Genomic DNA, 14438 nt, shown 5'->3' on the forward strand with positions numbered 1-14438 from the left:
CACTTAATACACAACACATAAGAACAGTAGCAGAAGGAAAATGCCTAAGACTAGTGTGCAGCTTTTGGATGTAGTATTTGTGTACATCTGCCAGTTGAGGAAGAGGGAAAAATGATTCTTTTTTGTATATGAAATAACATTAAAGTTGAAAGGTGCATCTGAGTATTATTGATTAATTGACATATTTTACTGTCTTGACTAGATTAGAAAGCAGAAGTCTTTAACATCTACACTACACTACAGTTGAGAAACGAAAAGTGTTCAGGTATATAAGACAGTACCCACATGAATATTTGGTTCATCTGACTTTTAGAGAATCAAATATTCCGTTTTGATGTAGGTCTCATTTTACATGCAATAAATATTTACTGGATAATTTGCCACTTATGGAATTAGAATTTCATACTATTATAAAAATAGTAATACATGAAATGAATGAAGGAAAAAGTCCTCCAAAATACGAATACAGATAATGTAGAGAATATACAAACATATCTATTGAAATAATGACACCAGATAAAAACATACATCAACAAAATGTCCAGATAATGTAAAAAGATAGTTTAAATCACATGTAGTACTTTATAAGAAACAAAATAAGCTATCCTAAAAAACAAATGTAATCGTTCCATAGGCACATAACAGTAAGAAGACTCTTAGTCCCACAAAACAAGAAGTGCAGCTTAGTTGAAAATAATATATAACCAGTCAGAAATACGTCAAAAATCAATGTTTATTATAAATGTATCAAGAGATAAAATAGTAAAATCTATTAATGAACTAACACAGATACACTCATAATGTTTTAACAGTATACCTAACGCAAGCATTGAGGAATATGTATAAGATTTGCAGCAGCATTTAACATACCAGTCTAATACCTCACTCCCATTAGTAATGTTTCCAGAAGCTTTGATAAAATTTGATATTATATATATTCACAAAACAGCAGTTAAAGTAGTAGTATACATTTATTTCCCTTTTACTTTGGTCTACAGTGTTTAAATAATTTCATTGTATTATATATAACAGTTTGACAATAATCATTGACAAAATATTATATACCTTCAGCAAGGCTTCAGAAACTAGGAATCAGGAGAATTCGCTGTAATTATTATACAGACAGTATCGTAAAATTCATGGGCAATAAAGAACGAGTAAGGGGAATGTTTTTATAGCCAGCAAAAAATTAACATTGTTGACCTCATCAGTTTTTGTAGGAAATTTGTGAACAGTGACATGCGGAGCTTATGAAATAACTAGATTGAGTCATTTACAAGGAACAATAGATAGACTATTAACGCAAAATTTTCAGAAATAAAACTAAATTATTATGCTTATCCATTAAGATGTTTTAGAACCCATAACTGTTAATTGAATGTAAATAAGTTACACAAAACTGGAACTAGTCACTTTTTTTTAATAATTATGCTTTATTGGATGAACCGGTTTTCGAACCGTTTCAGGTTCATCTACAGATGGTTTCTGGAGGTTACATCATTATTTCTAGTTTAATGCTGGGTGCTGGCTTGGGACAGTATGGGCGGCTTTTTCGTATAAGTGTCCATCTGTCTGCTTCCTTTTTGATGGCCAGCTGGTATACCACTTCACACACTTTTAAACAATCTATAGTAATTTACATTCTGACAGCGAAACTTTACCAGCATCCAGAAAGTGCCGTACAACTGCTGCTTGTGGGGGAGAGCAAGAAATCGCAATTCCTGGCTCGCCCTACATGCAAAAGTTGTATAGCACACTGACTGTAGTGTACATAGTACATTTAACATTAAGATTTTGTGCTACAGAAAGGTTCTATATGATGGATGGCGATTTGTTCAAACACATTTCCTGGTATTTTAAGCGCTGTGGACTGTATCCATATCTAAATCACATCTCCTGATGACAAAAGTGCAGAGATATTTACAAATCGTCACTGATGGTCTTCGTTAAACGTACAAGTGATCTCAAACGCTAAGATTAATTGAAATTTATAAAAGCATTGCACGTAATTTCGGAATGAAAGTCTTTCTACGAAGAAAGTCCACAACCAACAGCAAATGCAGCTAACAGGAGTTACCCCTTTTTCTTGTTGGTCGTCGGTTTGTTGTGTCATTATACTGGCTCTATACGATTTCCGGCAATTTTTTTTATGGATAGAAGTTGGTAGATCGGGCTTAACTGTTTTGTTACATTATAATGCACTTCTGTTATATTTTTAAGATGGTTTACAGTTTAGGGGCCTACGGAACAAACAGTGTATACAATGTAGTCTGCACATAGGTAAGGAAGTTTATACCTCGCCAGAATTTTTTTTAATTATAAAACAAGTAGTAGTGATAGAAAATTGTGCTTCAGTTATCTAAGTAACCCCAGCAAGCTTACAGCTAATAGGTAGCTCGTATTCACAAAACCAGAAACAGGTATTATAGCGTAACACACTTTTGTGTTACCTTAATAATTTATCCACTGCTACGTACAATTGTAATTCCCTCCGATTTTACGTTCTCGTTACTGACTGTGTGTGTGTGTGTATGTATGTGTGTATGTGTGTGTGTGTGTGTGTTCTGTCCACAGACATTGCTATGTGAAAGAAGCCTACGCCTGCATGTAGTATCGCTGGTATTCTTAGTCGCATCTGTGGTGTGAGAAGTGAGTGTCTGTTGAGCTTGTCCCGGTTAAATATAAACAAATGTTAAGTGATATGTAATTTATGAACAAAGGTAAATGTTAAACTGCTTTGCATTTTCTCAGTACAAAATTGTCGCGTGAGATCAGTGATAAATATTGTTTTATTTCTTTATTTATCGTGTTGTCGGGCTACAGTATTTGTGTTGCTGAATGTGGTGGTACGTTTGAATACCGTTAATCATTGTTGCTTTATTTTGCAAAATCTCGGTTTAGCGTACTGTTAAGCAAAGACCACGGGCCTGTCAACTTGATCCGGAGGAAGATCAGCTGTGCGAAGTGTGTATGTGTGTTTGTGTGCAACTATTGATTTTAGTTTTGCCATTCGTCGTTAGTGGTGCAATTTCAGTGTTTCACTCGAGAATTATTTGCAGTCTGTAATTTGGATGTGAAATTTCGGTTGTATAATGATTATTTACAACAAAGGAGTTCAAAAAGTAGTAGCAAAGGATGGAGGTGATTTTAGTACCACGTGTCTTGTTAATTCTTGTAGGGTGCATTTGTTATGTGTGTGTTTTTATTGCACTACATTTTAATTGGCACCATTTAAAATAAAACTTTCTTCTATAAATACTCAATTATGCAGGCGGATTACAATCTCTTTTCGCTCTCCTGTGTTAGTACTCGTTTCTTTTTCTCCTTCGATAAAAAGTGGCATTTGTCATTGTTTTGATATTGTGTTACGTTTACATTTCTCAGCTCTAAAATTACTTATACGTAGTTTGTTTTTGAAGTGTGTCGTTTATCAAAACATATAGTTATTTACGGTTTGTTTTCGTTGTACAACTTGAGTAACTGACAGTTAACACTATCAAATTGTTTGGGCATCAAATTGTTTGGGCTAAGAAATATTACGAACGAAATTAGGTCGACTGCGTTTTGTCCTGGAAATAAACCTAGGTGTGAACTGAAATATACCGAAATGACTCTGATGTGTGACTATTGTGGTATTTTCAGAGATGAGAACTTTATTAAAAGCAAGGCTAGAACCACTTATTCCAGGAGTGCATTGAAAAAACGCCAGTTCGTTTAATTTTACTGAGACCGGGCTGAATTACCAGTGCAAATGATATTTGTTGTAATGTCAGTTGTTAAATGAGAGCAACAGGGTTTGCGTAAACATAGTAGGTTTCAAGAACACGAAAATTGCGTAACTTTGTCTTTCAGATCTTCGTTTTTCAGTTACTTATAATTTAAAGTCAACTAGAGGTGGTGAGAATAGTATTGTCTAATTCTGGAGTCAGGTAAAATTAACGAGCTCTGAAATTTGTAGTGAGTTCGTTTCATTGAATGACGATACGACTTGTCACAGCATATTCCATTTCTTGGAAAGCTCTGCCAAGTAGTACATTGTTTTTCAGACAATGTGCGGGACAAAACTTGTGTCCTGTTGCGTCCTGTCTGTCTAGTTATTGGTCAGTCCTCATAATAAGTTCATAACGTATTAATTTATATTTACGTACTGGGTAACGGAGTACACTAGAATAATTTCTCTTTTTAATATTTCGGAAAGTGAGCTTTTTGTTTGGTCTTTTTCAGACAATGTGCGGGACAAATGGTGTGTCCTGCTGAGTCCTATCTGTCGAGTTATTGGTGAGTTCTCATAGTAAGTTAATAACACCATGCAACAGATAAGTTCACTAAATGGTGTGTTCCAGTGTTTCAACTAATTTGCAAATGTTTCGTGCATTCAGCTACTTATTTTAATTTGGCACGTTCTGGAAGACATTTAATAGTTTTATGTAAGGGACGCTTGGACAGGTTTCGAGGCACATGACATCAATTTTGCGCCGTCGTTTCAGTGATTGTTTACTTTGTTACATCTGCAAGTGCTAAGTGCTTCGAGTACCTTACTGGATATATTGTAGCGTTCTGAATCAGATATTTCTGTCTGTAGGTTGTGTGTCACGCGAAACGATTTTAAAGTGAAGAAACTCTCGCCAGTACTCTTGAAAGTTCTCAACAACTGTCCGTAATTATGTCGTTGCAGTCTCCGGCACTTTAATTGGACCAATAAGGACGAATGAGGTGGATGGAGATTATCTTATCTACAGCCAAACGTTTATCTGGTGCTAGTGGTAGAGTTAGTTCTGTTTCATCCTTCGTTTTGTTATGTTCCTAGCAAGAGATATACGACGGTCAGGAAGGCTACTGTTGAAGATCAAGGATGTGACTGGGGGCCCCTCCGGATCCTCTTCGGAGGAACCAAGGAGGAGCCCTTCGTCCCAGTCTCCGATCTCAACTGTAAGTTACAACGAGTTTCACACAGGTTATGGTTCCTTGTAGTCTACAGACGTGTGTGGTTAATCATGTATACGGGTCTGACTTTTAGACTGGAGCTGCGTGAGAGGAGAAAACTCTGGGCCTCATATGATTGTGTCAGTAAATATGCAACTACAAGCATGTCGTAGCATTGGTTCTTGATCGCCCGCGGGATAATTTTTCACAATGCAGGCTGTTCAAGCAACTTTAATCTTGATCGTTTTTCTACCATATGAGCTTACCAACGTTAACATGCATGAGAGTTTGCACAGGCTATGTGCAGGCTTATACATGCAAATACCAGTTGGGTAATCTTCGTAGTGGCAGTACGTCGGCCGACATAAAGCAAATCAATCTAAAATTGATGGAAACAGTACTATGAAAAGGATAGATTACAACTCACCACATAGAGAAGACGTTGAATCACGGACAGGCGCGTCGAAAAGATTGCTATACATTGTCGCTTTCGGCAAAAAGACATTCTTCAGAAGTGGAAAAAAAAAATCACAGAAGCACATCTTACGCACACATGACAACTTTCTGGTCGCTTTGTTCGACCATGACATTTGTTTGTGAGTTGTGAATTGGTGTTGTGTCTTCTGTGTCAGAACAACACCTTTTGGCCAATAGCTTTCTCGAAGACCACAAAACGTACGTGGATATTTGAATAGAACAGAATGATTTTAGCCTAAGCCATAAGCAGTAAATTTTTCAGAAGAGCAAAATAATTTGGGAAAAATTGTAAATCAAGTTAAATGATTTAAAATATCCATACATTATTGCATCATCCATTGAAAAGTCAGCAAACCACTTCATCAGTGGATTACCTCGTGAGATTTTATTTTTCAAGGCAGTGAGGCTTAGGCTTGAATCATTCTGACCTCTTCATTTATATAATTAAGACATTCTCGGTTACTGTCATTTGACATTAAGAGATACTATAGCCAGAAACTCTCTGTATATGATTTTCTAGAGTAAGTTTGATTATAGATACTGATAAAAGTTTCGTTTATTTTCTTCACTGGGTTGTTGGTTGAGCCATACCTCCGAAATATCATGCGAATGTTCTTTTACGTTCTCATTTGTAACAGTTATGAATCAATTTGAGAAAAGAAATGAAACAAGGATTTATGTGAAGCTTAGTAGCGATAGAATTGATTCATTCGACAAAACCTGGGTCATGGGTATATTTCAGTTATGACAACGACACATCTATTGTTTGAATGTAGACAGAGGAATGGACATTTCAAGCAAAGTCCAGAAATTCTGTAAGTGACCTCCTTTGCAATTAAATTGCACTTTGTTTGTAAGGTTTTTTAATTAAAATGAGCAGTTTTGTATGTGAGGGCGTGTAAATAGTTCGCTGTCGAGTTGACTAGTACCAGAGATTTGCTCAACATCACAAATCTTTTGACAGAACGTTGTCTTTCCGATCACTGGATATGAAGCAATCACCCACTTAAATTATTGTTTTCTTAAATTTTGGACATCGTGAATCCCCCGTAAGAGATCGGCAAACAAATGACATTAATAAAAACCGCGATGTATGGTGTTTTGTTAAAGGTGCGGAGGCGAAAACATTTTCCCGTTATTGCTTTTCTGAAAAATGCCTGACGATATATATTAAGTTTTGAACTTAATTTATTTAATTTTTTAATAATATGGGCTTTAGGTGGGCAGCAGGTATAGTGCTCGATGCGGATGACGCCCCCTTCAAGTATTGCAAGCAGAACAGTCGTTGGTGTGTAGAAGTGGCAGGCTATCTTACCGTATAAGTTAAACCATGGCAGAATAAACGGATCAGAGATGGAGTAGAATACAGTGACTGCCTCAGGAGGGTCTAGTGCAGAGCTCTGTGGAATGGAAATGTAGGTTTACGAGACTTGCATTAATATAGAGTATCTCTCTCTCTCTCTCTCTCTCTCTCTCTCTCTCTCTCTCTCTCACACACACACACACACACATATATATATATATATATATATATATATATATATATTATATGATACGTTTACCATCAGGAAGAATCTACCTTGCCGTTGTCTGATAACACGCGAAACATTCCGTTAATGGTTCAACATATCAAAAGGAAAAGAGCCGAATGTTTCGCTTTAAAGGCATACGTTTTTATCTGATGCGATACTGAAAACAATATTTTCTGAAGTAGTAGTAGTATACATCTTTACAGACAGTTGATTTTCTTTAAATGGGATATATCTGTTTCCAACTGAACGTTTTGCAAACATAGCAGTACCGAGCGAAGTGGCATAGTAATTAGCACACTGCAGTCACACTTGAGAGGACGACGGTTCAAATTCCTGTCCGGCCATCCAGATTTACGTTTTCCACCATTTTCGCTAAATCGTACCAGGCAAATACCGGAATGGTTCATTGGAAAGAGCAAGGCAGATTTTATTCCCATCCTTTCGTAATCCGAGCTTATACCCCGTCTCCAATGACCGCCCTGTCGACCGGACGTTAAACTCAGATCTTCCTTCAAAAAATTTACATCTTTAAAAATATGTATCATACAATTCTCAAAAAAAGTCCATTTTAAACCCAAGAAGGTACGTGTGGATTTCGACCTCACATTAAATGCATTCTACAGATTTTTATGAGTCGTTTAGCTGCAGACATTAACAACACGTATCATTCCACGCAAAAAAATACGAGTTCATTATTGCTGTAGATTACAAAAATATGAGTCCAGCATACTGCCCTTTACATTTTCAAAGTCTTGTAACAATTTCCTAGAACGCAGTACTGCCCACTTTACTCTGGACAAACAATGTATCCTTTACATAAAGACTTCGTCCACGGAACCGGTCGTTGAACTCTGCTTTTATATTTCTTCCTATCACAGCTTAGGAAAGGTAAAACAGATTTCCGTCTACGAGAAAAGGCATCGTGACTCTATTGCCATTTCTTCCATCCAACCCATCTGGCCCACAAATGACTCAGTAGAACTTTTCGCATGTAATAAAATAAGAATTGAAGGACTTAAACGGTACTTGTTATAGACCGAATCGTTCAGTGACTAAAGAGAAAATGTTTTCTGAACTACTACTACTACTACTACTACTACTACTACTACTACTACTACCACTACCACTACCACTACCACCACCACCACCACCAGGTTATAGTACACGTTGTGAGATAATAGAGAATAGTCACTTTGGTAATGGTGAAAATTTTGTAATGAGAGAGTTTGTATAAAAAGTGTAGGAGGTCAGCAGGTGAATACTTCAAGCAGGTTTCTGTAGTTGAAAGAAAACACACACACACACACACACACCCCCACACACCATCTTCAGACCTCGGGACCACCCGACCGCCGTATCGTCCTCAATAAAGATGCAGATAGGAGAGATGTGTGGTCAGCACACGGCTCTCCCAGATTTATGATGGTTTTCTGTGACCGGAGCCGATACTATTCGGTCGAGTAGCTCCTCAATTGACATCACGAGGCTGAGTGTACTCCGAAAAATGGTAACAGCGGATGGCGGCCCGATGGTCACCCAACCAAGTGCCAGCCGCGCCTAACAGCGCTTAACTTCGGTGACCTGACGGAAACCGGTGTATCCACTGCGGCAAGGCCGTTGCCTTTGCAGTAGTTGAACATATATGATAAAGACGTGCACAAGATCGACTTGTGTGTAAAGGTTTGCCTATCACAGTCTTTAAGACTGATTGACGGCAAGTTAAAAAAAAGTCACCATGTCAAGAATGGCATGGTGCTGAGGTGTGCCGTCACCAGGATGTAAATTTGGAAACGTAGCACATGACGGTATCACCAGATGCGATCGGAGGTCCGACAAGCAGAGGTAGTGGGTATGCGTGTACCGCCACCGCCAGAGGCCGTCTGCTTCAGTTGGAGGAGACTTGTGCCCAGAAAGTGCGCCAACGACAGGTCTGACTCATAGTTGGCGAGAAACGAGCACGCGAGATGCTACAAGAGTGCCTTGGGCACGACTTAGCGGGAAGGAGAAACACTCCTCCGTGACGCCTGCGCGGTGAAATGGCCGAGAAGTCTACGCGCTTCGCGTCCCAGTGTCTGCTGTAGCTGGTCGTTGAAGCATCTGTTACTTGGAAACTATTTTTCTGTTTCATCGGCGGTACGAAGTGCCCCAAAAGGAAAGGTCAAACTTCGGACGGCTGACAGATTGACATTTTGAAGCAAAAGCGCCTGTGTTGACATTGTGCTCTATTTTAAATGGTTTTACGTTGTAATTTCCGCGTAAGTGTTTAGTAGAGGTTTCATAGAATCACTTTCAGACTTTTTCTCGACCATTCCATTTCCGACTACTACACAGGAAAAATGAACGCCTAAATCTTCCGATACTAGCTCTAATTTATCTTGCTTTATTACGATGGTCATTACGCCTTATGTAGGTATGACTCAACAAAATATTCTGACATTCTGTGGAGAAAGCTGCTGATTGAAATTTCGTGAAAAGATCTCAACACAACAGTGATTACCATTTCAACTCGTAGTATCCGTGACAAGCACTTCTCTTTTGCATCATTATAAAAAACGAGCTGCCGTTTCCATGCGGGGCTTGAATCCTATCTGGTAAGGATCCCAAACCGCGCAACAATATTCCAGAAGAGAACGGACAAGCGCAGTAGATTTATTGTATCTTCTAATATTCTGCCAGTGAATCAGTCATTGGTTCGCTTTCTCCACAGCATTCTCTGTCAGATGATTCCAGTTTAGGTTGTTCGCAATTGTAATATCTACGTATTTCGTTGAATCGTCAACCTTTAAGTTTGTGTGATTTATCATTTACCAGAAATTTAACCGACCCTCTTTAATGATAATGTGGATGACATCTCACATTTTATTGTTTAAGGTCAACTAGCACATCTTGCATTATACAGTTATCTTGCTTAAGCCCTTTTGCAGTCAGTTTCAGTGTTCTGATAATATTTTAATAGATGTTAAATAACAAAGTCATCAGCAAACAGTGTAAAAGGACAGCTCAGGTTGCCTCCTAAATCGTTTAATCTATACAGATTAAGTTCAGCAGAGGCTATAGGTCTTTAGGAACCCTAGGTGTAACTTCAGATTGACTAGATGACTACCCTTCATCATTTACTACGAACAGTGACGTTTCCGACAGGAAATCACGAACTCAGCCGCGCAACTGTGACGAAATTCTGTTTGTTTATTTGCGTTACTATTTTCTTGTCCTGTTACAAATTTACAACATATTCAGTTGTTGACTATTAATTGCCAGCGATCTATAATTCGCAATCTTTGAGACTTCCGTAACCAAACAAACACACACACACACACACACACACACACACACACACACACACACACACACACACACGACCTATTGCTTTGAGGCGTCTGTCACAAGAGAGAGAACATAATTCTCTGAGAAAACAGTCACTCATGCTGCCGGAACGTCAACCTAACAGCATTTTGCTGAAAAACTCAGAAATGACTTTTCCAGCCAATACGTTAGTTTATAATACATTTTCAGCTGCTGAGAATATTTTTTGAACAGTGAGACATGAGGGCCTTCAGACTTGTGACGTCGGGATCCATAGAGGCCAAACACAAAGTTCGTACTGTGGAAGGAAGTAACCTGTATTCTCTTCAAAGAAATGGCCCACAGCATTTGCTTTAAGCTGTTTGTGTAAAGCTAGGGAAACAAAATTTATCTGGCCACGGTAGGATTTTAATCTCCCTCCTTCCGAATTGGGGATTCCAGTGTCGTAATCAATCCGGCACATTCTTCGGTCAGTGCAGAATACATTTTGCATGGTTCGTAATATGAGTTAATTAGTCTGCAGTGCAATTGGCTCAGTTCAGAAAAAAATTTTGAGAGCCCACAATAAATTCACGCATTTCACAGTTGGAAAATGTTGAGGGGAAACAGATTACAATTTATGAGTCGGTCCGTAAGACATCCACGGACAGTGAGTGAGTGCAATTGGATCATACAAAGCACTGCCCAGCCCTTATGCGGCAAACAACTTAATGTCGCAAATGTTCCATTTTAAACACTGTTGAGTACATTTTCAAATCGATCATCACCTTCTATGAATATTTGAGCGCCCAGGAGAATATGTTCCGTTACATGTTTTGGTGCATATCTGCGCTCTTTTTTACGGCGTTCCTTGTGGTTCTTAGGTATTCCTTCCCCTTCTGTTACTCGTCAAATCAATGACAGCTCCGCAATACATTGGATAATTAAGGTTCTAGTATAAGAAGTCTTAATATTTAGGATTGGCAAAGCAGTTTCATTTTTCGCCATCCAGCGCCCAACAAATATACATAGTGAAGAATAGTATAATCTGCGCTATGAGAGACTGCTAAAGCCTTTCTGTATTTCCTGTCTGTTCCCTGCGCGAGTTCATTTTGCAGTCCGGCTCTTTCATACTTCATTCAAATATTTAGCGAACCATTCGAATAAAAATTTTCCACAAACACACTGCATCACGGTAGGCAACGAAATACTGTGCTCTTAACGCGGACAGCTTTCACAACGCTTTTGTATAGGCTCTTTGCTGGCAGCCTGCTATATTCTTTTGATATTATTTCAGCTTCTAGTTCTTCACTCACGAGATGTGGTCCCTTGGACCGCGCGAAAATTTTCGAACTCGCTCTTCAAGTTATGTTGCGGAGGAATGCTTCTAAACAACTCCCCATCTCCCTAAATCGCCAACTCTACAATGTTTCACTATCGCTTACGTTATCATCTTCCATGTTCGGTATTGATACGCTTTGAGTTTTCCTAGGCAGTAAAGTGCGAGTTTTAACGACCCTGAGGTTCATGAAATTGTTATTCGGTGACTGGAGGAAGATGTCAGTGATGATGTAGATTAAAAAAATAGACGAAGAAGACGACGATTTTGCACTAACCAGTGAATACAGTTCTGCTAGGGACAAGGGAAGAGCTTAAGGACCAGTGGTAACGAGAACATAATTGTTTCTCCAATAAAATACTTAAAGTAACTATCGAATGTAAATTTCATCTGCTAGTTTAAAACATGGAATTTAATTTTGTGTGAAAATTTACTTTCTGCAGACTTACTATAATTTTCCGAATTTGAAATTTAGTCACGTAACAGTTAATTTTTGTGTACTGTTTAAAAAAAGGAGTATGTGATTTTGCGTGATAAAAAATAAAATATTGTACGCGTTATTTAGTGTAGTGAAACCATCAAGGAGTATTTTAACAACACTTTAAATAATCGTGAAAATAAGTGTTATGGAACCTAAGTTAAAATTATCAAATTAATTTGACAGGGATTCTGTTTAAACGTAGGGGTCCCTCAAACCGTACCTTGTGATCAATATTTTTATATTATGCACGTAAGTGTAGAATGCGCGTGCCGCTAAACCTCAAAAACTATTTCGTGTATGATCAAGGGAGTTACATCGGTGCAATAGTCCATTGTCCCATAGCCATGAAAGTTCCTGTTTTTAACTGAAGATCTAAGGGCTGGGAACTTTCGCCTTGTAGAAATTTCTAGAACATTCGAGAGCATCCCACAACATTCCAGAATGTTCCTGGATATTCTGAAATAGTCTGGAACATTGGGAAAGATTCCAGAATGTTCTGGAAAGCTTGCTCGGAAACCGATACGCCACTGCAACACTTTCCGAGCAACGTGCTGAAAATTCAAGATGCTGGAGGATGAGAGTCCTATCTGAAATACCTATCCATCGGTTCTTCAGTTTGTCGGTTGCCTTTTGAGGTCATCATTTTGTTTTCTACATGTTCAATTTTAGCCTGTCTATAAACCGATAATTAAAATTCCAGCAGTTATCGGGAACATTTGAAGACAACTACGATAGTTTATGTAATAATCTCTGCCAGGTTGTCGAGAACGGAGAGTAGTACTACGACGTGGATGGTATTTGAAATTATTTCGCATTACGATATGTCTCAAGAATGAATGCCATCAGTATGCGAGTATGGTACTCCTTTGCATCTTAGCCTGCTTGTTATGAAAGATTCGGTGCGCAACATGTTTCCCAAGTTTTCGGTGTGGTCGAATTCACTTGCCCATTCCCGTGGATGTTCTGTTCGCTATTTGGAGAATACTACAAACTTCTTTGTGTGTTTCGTAAGAATTGTGGGACTTAACATGGCTCATTACTACTGCACCAATGCAGTGTGACATACGAGGGCTTCCTAACAATAGTAAAATAATTTTAGACGAAAGTATCAGTGACATTTCTCCTGCAGGGCAGTGTCTGAGAAAACACATATCGTCGTGGTCTGCATTATCAGCAATTAAAGCTGAAATATATTAATACAAATATTGAATTCCCAAGCCCATCATTTCATAGGGGCCTCAGTAGACCCCAGTTTTTGTTTCTGAGAGATCGGACGGTGTTTAGCACCAATTTGGCAATACAAGCAGTGGGACTTGTAAACGATTCGTGATATCTTCGAAAAATGGTTGCGACAGCCGAAGAGAGACAACCAAAAACTTTCTTCTTCGTTGATTGAACAGTCACTTCTGCTTTGAGAGTGTACACTTAATTCACTAATTCGATAAGTGCAGAATTCTGCTCGTCGAACATGTTGCTCATCCAAGTCATAGGGTATCATTCATTTAGCAGATAATCTCAGATGGTCAACCTCTAAACAAATTGTGTGTTGCAGCACCTTATCATCAGCGTTTCATGGAGGTACATCTTGCATTTAAAGTGATATTAATTCCAGTTTTGCTGAAGATAAATCAGTAAACAGTTTCTTGCAAAAAATTATTACCGTTTTACACTGAGTTATCTTTGCCGAAATCAGCAGCCAGTACTAAAATTCCAAAATAAAAGTGGCATACGAATTAATTGATAGCTCACTGAAGCACAGTTCATGATTTTGACGTGAGACAGTTCATTGTTGGCCAATACACACGCTAGTTCTTCAGTGTGATATCCATTTAATCTCAGTGTTAATACTTTTAATGTATTTGTTGTAAAATACCGGGAAAATGAAACTGGGAGTTCATCAGGCTTGTAAGTGGATTTGCTTTTTAACAGCATGATTGGTCGGAGGTCTGGCTGTCCGTAGCACGTGCAGGAGGTGACGTAACAGTTTCCTAGCTGCATGTTTGCAGGTTCTAAAGTCGTATGATACATATCTACTTATGTGATATCTTAAAGCAGACGCACAACTTTTCAATGATAAGAGTTTTCGTTCTTACTAAACAACTGCATGTATAGAAGTGTTTTACTATAGAGGTACCGATTTCAGGTCTCGATGCTTAGTCATAATAATTCCACCATAGATATGAGAATCTCGGAACACGCATTATAGATAGTGACTGTTGGATGATGGCAATATCTGTCTCCAACAGGCTCTGGTGAAATTTGTTCATCGAACCTCTTGTGTGATGCGCTTGTTTATGTGTAATGCGGTTGTCTATGATTGATCCAGGGATTCTTCCTTTATACACATCGAAATGACAGCGAGTAGTCTCATATAGTGTTGCTACTGTCAGTTTCGTTCTTTACT

At 38.4% G+C, this 14438-nt stretch overlaps 1 protein-coding gene across 3 annotated transcripts in view; it reads left to right on the top strand.

Moving 5' to 3' along the window:
• Nucleotides 1-2629: 2629 nt before the first annotated feature.
• LOC126355773 (trafficking kinesin-binding protein milt) overlaps nucleotides 2630-14438 on the top strand; it is a 374105-nt gene continuing 362296 nt past the window's right edge. Inside the window, exons 1-2 of one of the 3 annotated variants that reach the window (XM_050006247.1) lie at nucleotides 2630-2720; nucleotides 4225-4278. Coding sequence is in view for 2 of the 3 variants with exons in the window: in XM_050006180.1 (XP_049862137.1) it covers nucleotides 4798-4929 (132 nt within the window). In the remaining variant the exon portion in view is untranslated. Of the gene's footprint in view, nucleotides 2721-4224; nucleotides 4279-4777; nucleotides 4930-14438 lie in introns of those variants that run through there. The other 2 variants (XM_050006180.1, XM_050006221.1) reach the window with 2 other exon arrangements.

Source organism: Schistocerca gregaria, chromosome 1, assembly GCF_023897955.1.
Source record: "Schistocerca gregaria isolate iqSchGreg1 chromosome 1, iqSchGreg1.2, whole genome shotgun sequence".
Classification (NCBI taxonomy): Eukaryota; Metazoa; Arthropoda; class Insecta; order Orthoptera; family Acrididae; genus Schistocerca; species Schistocerca gregaria.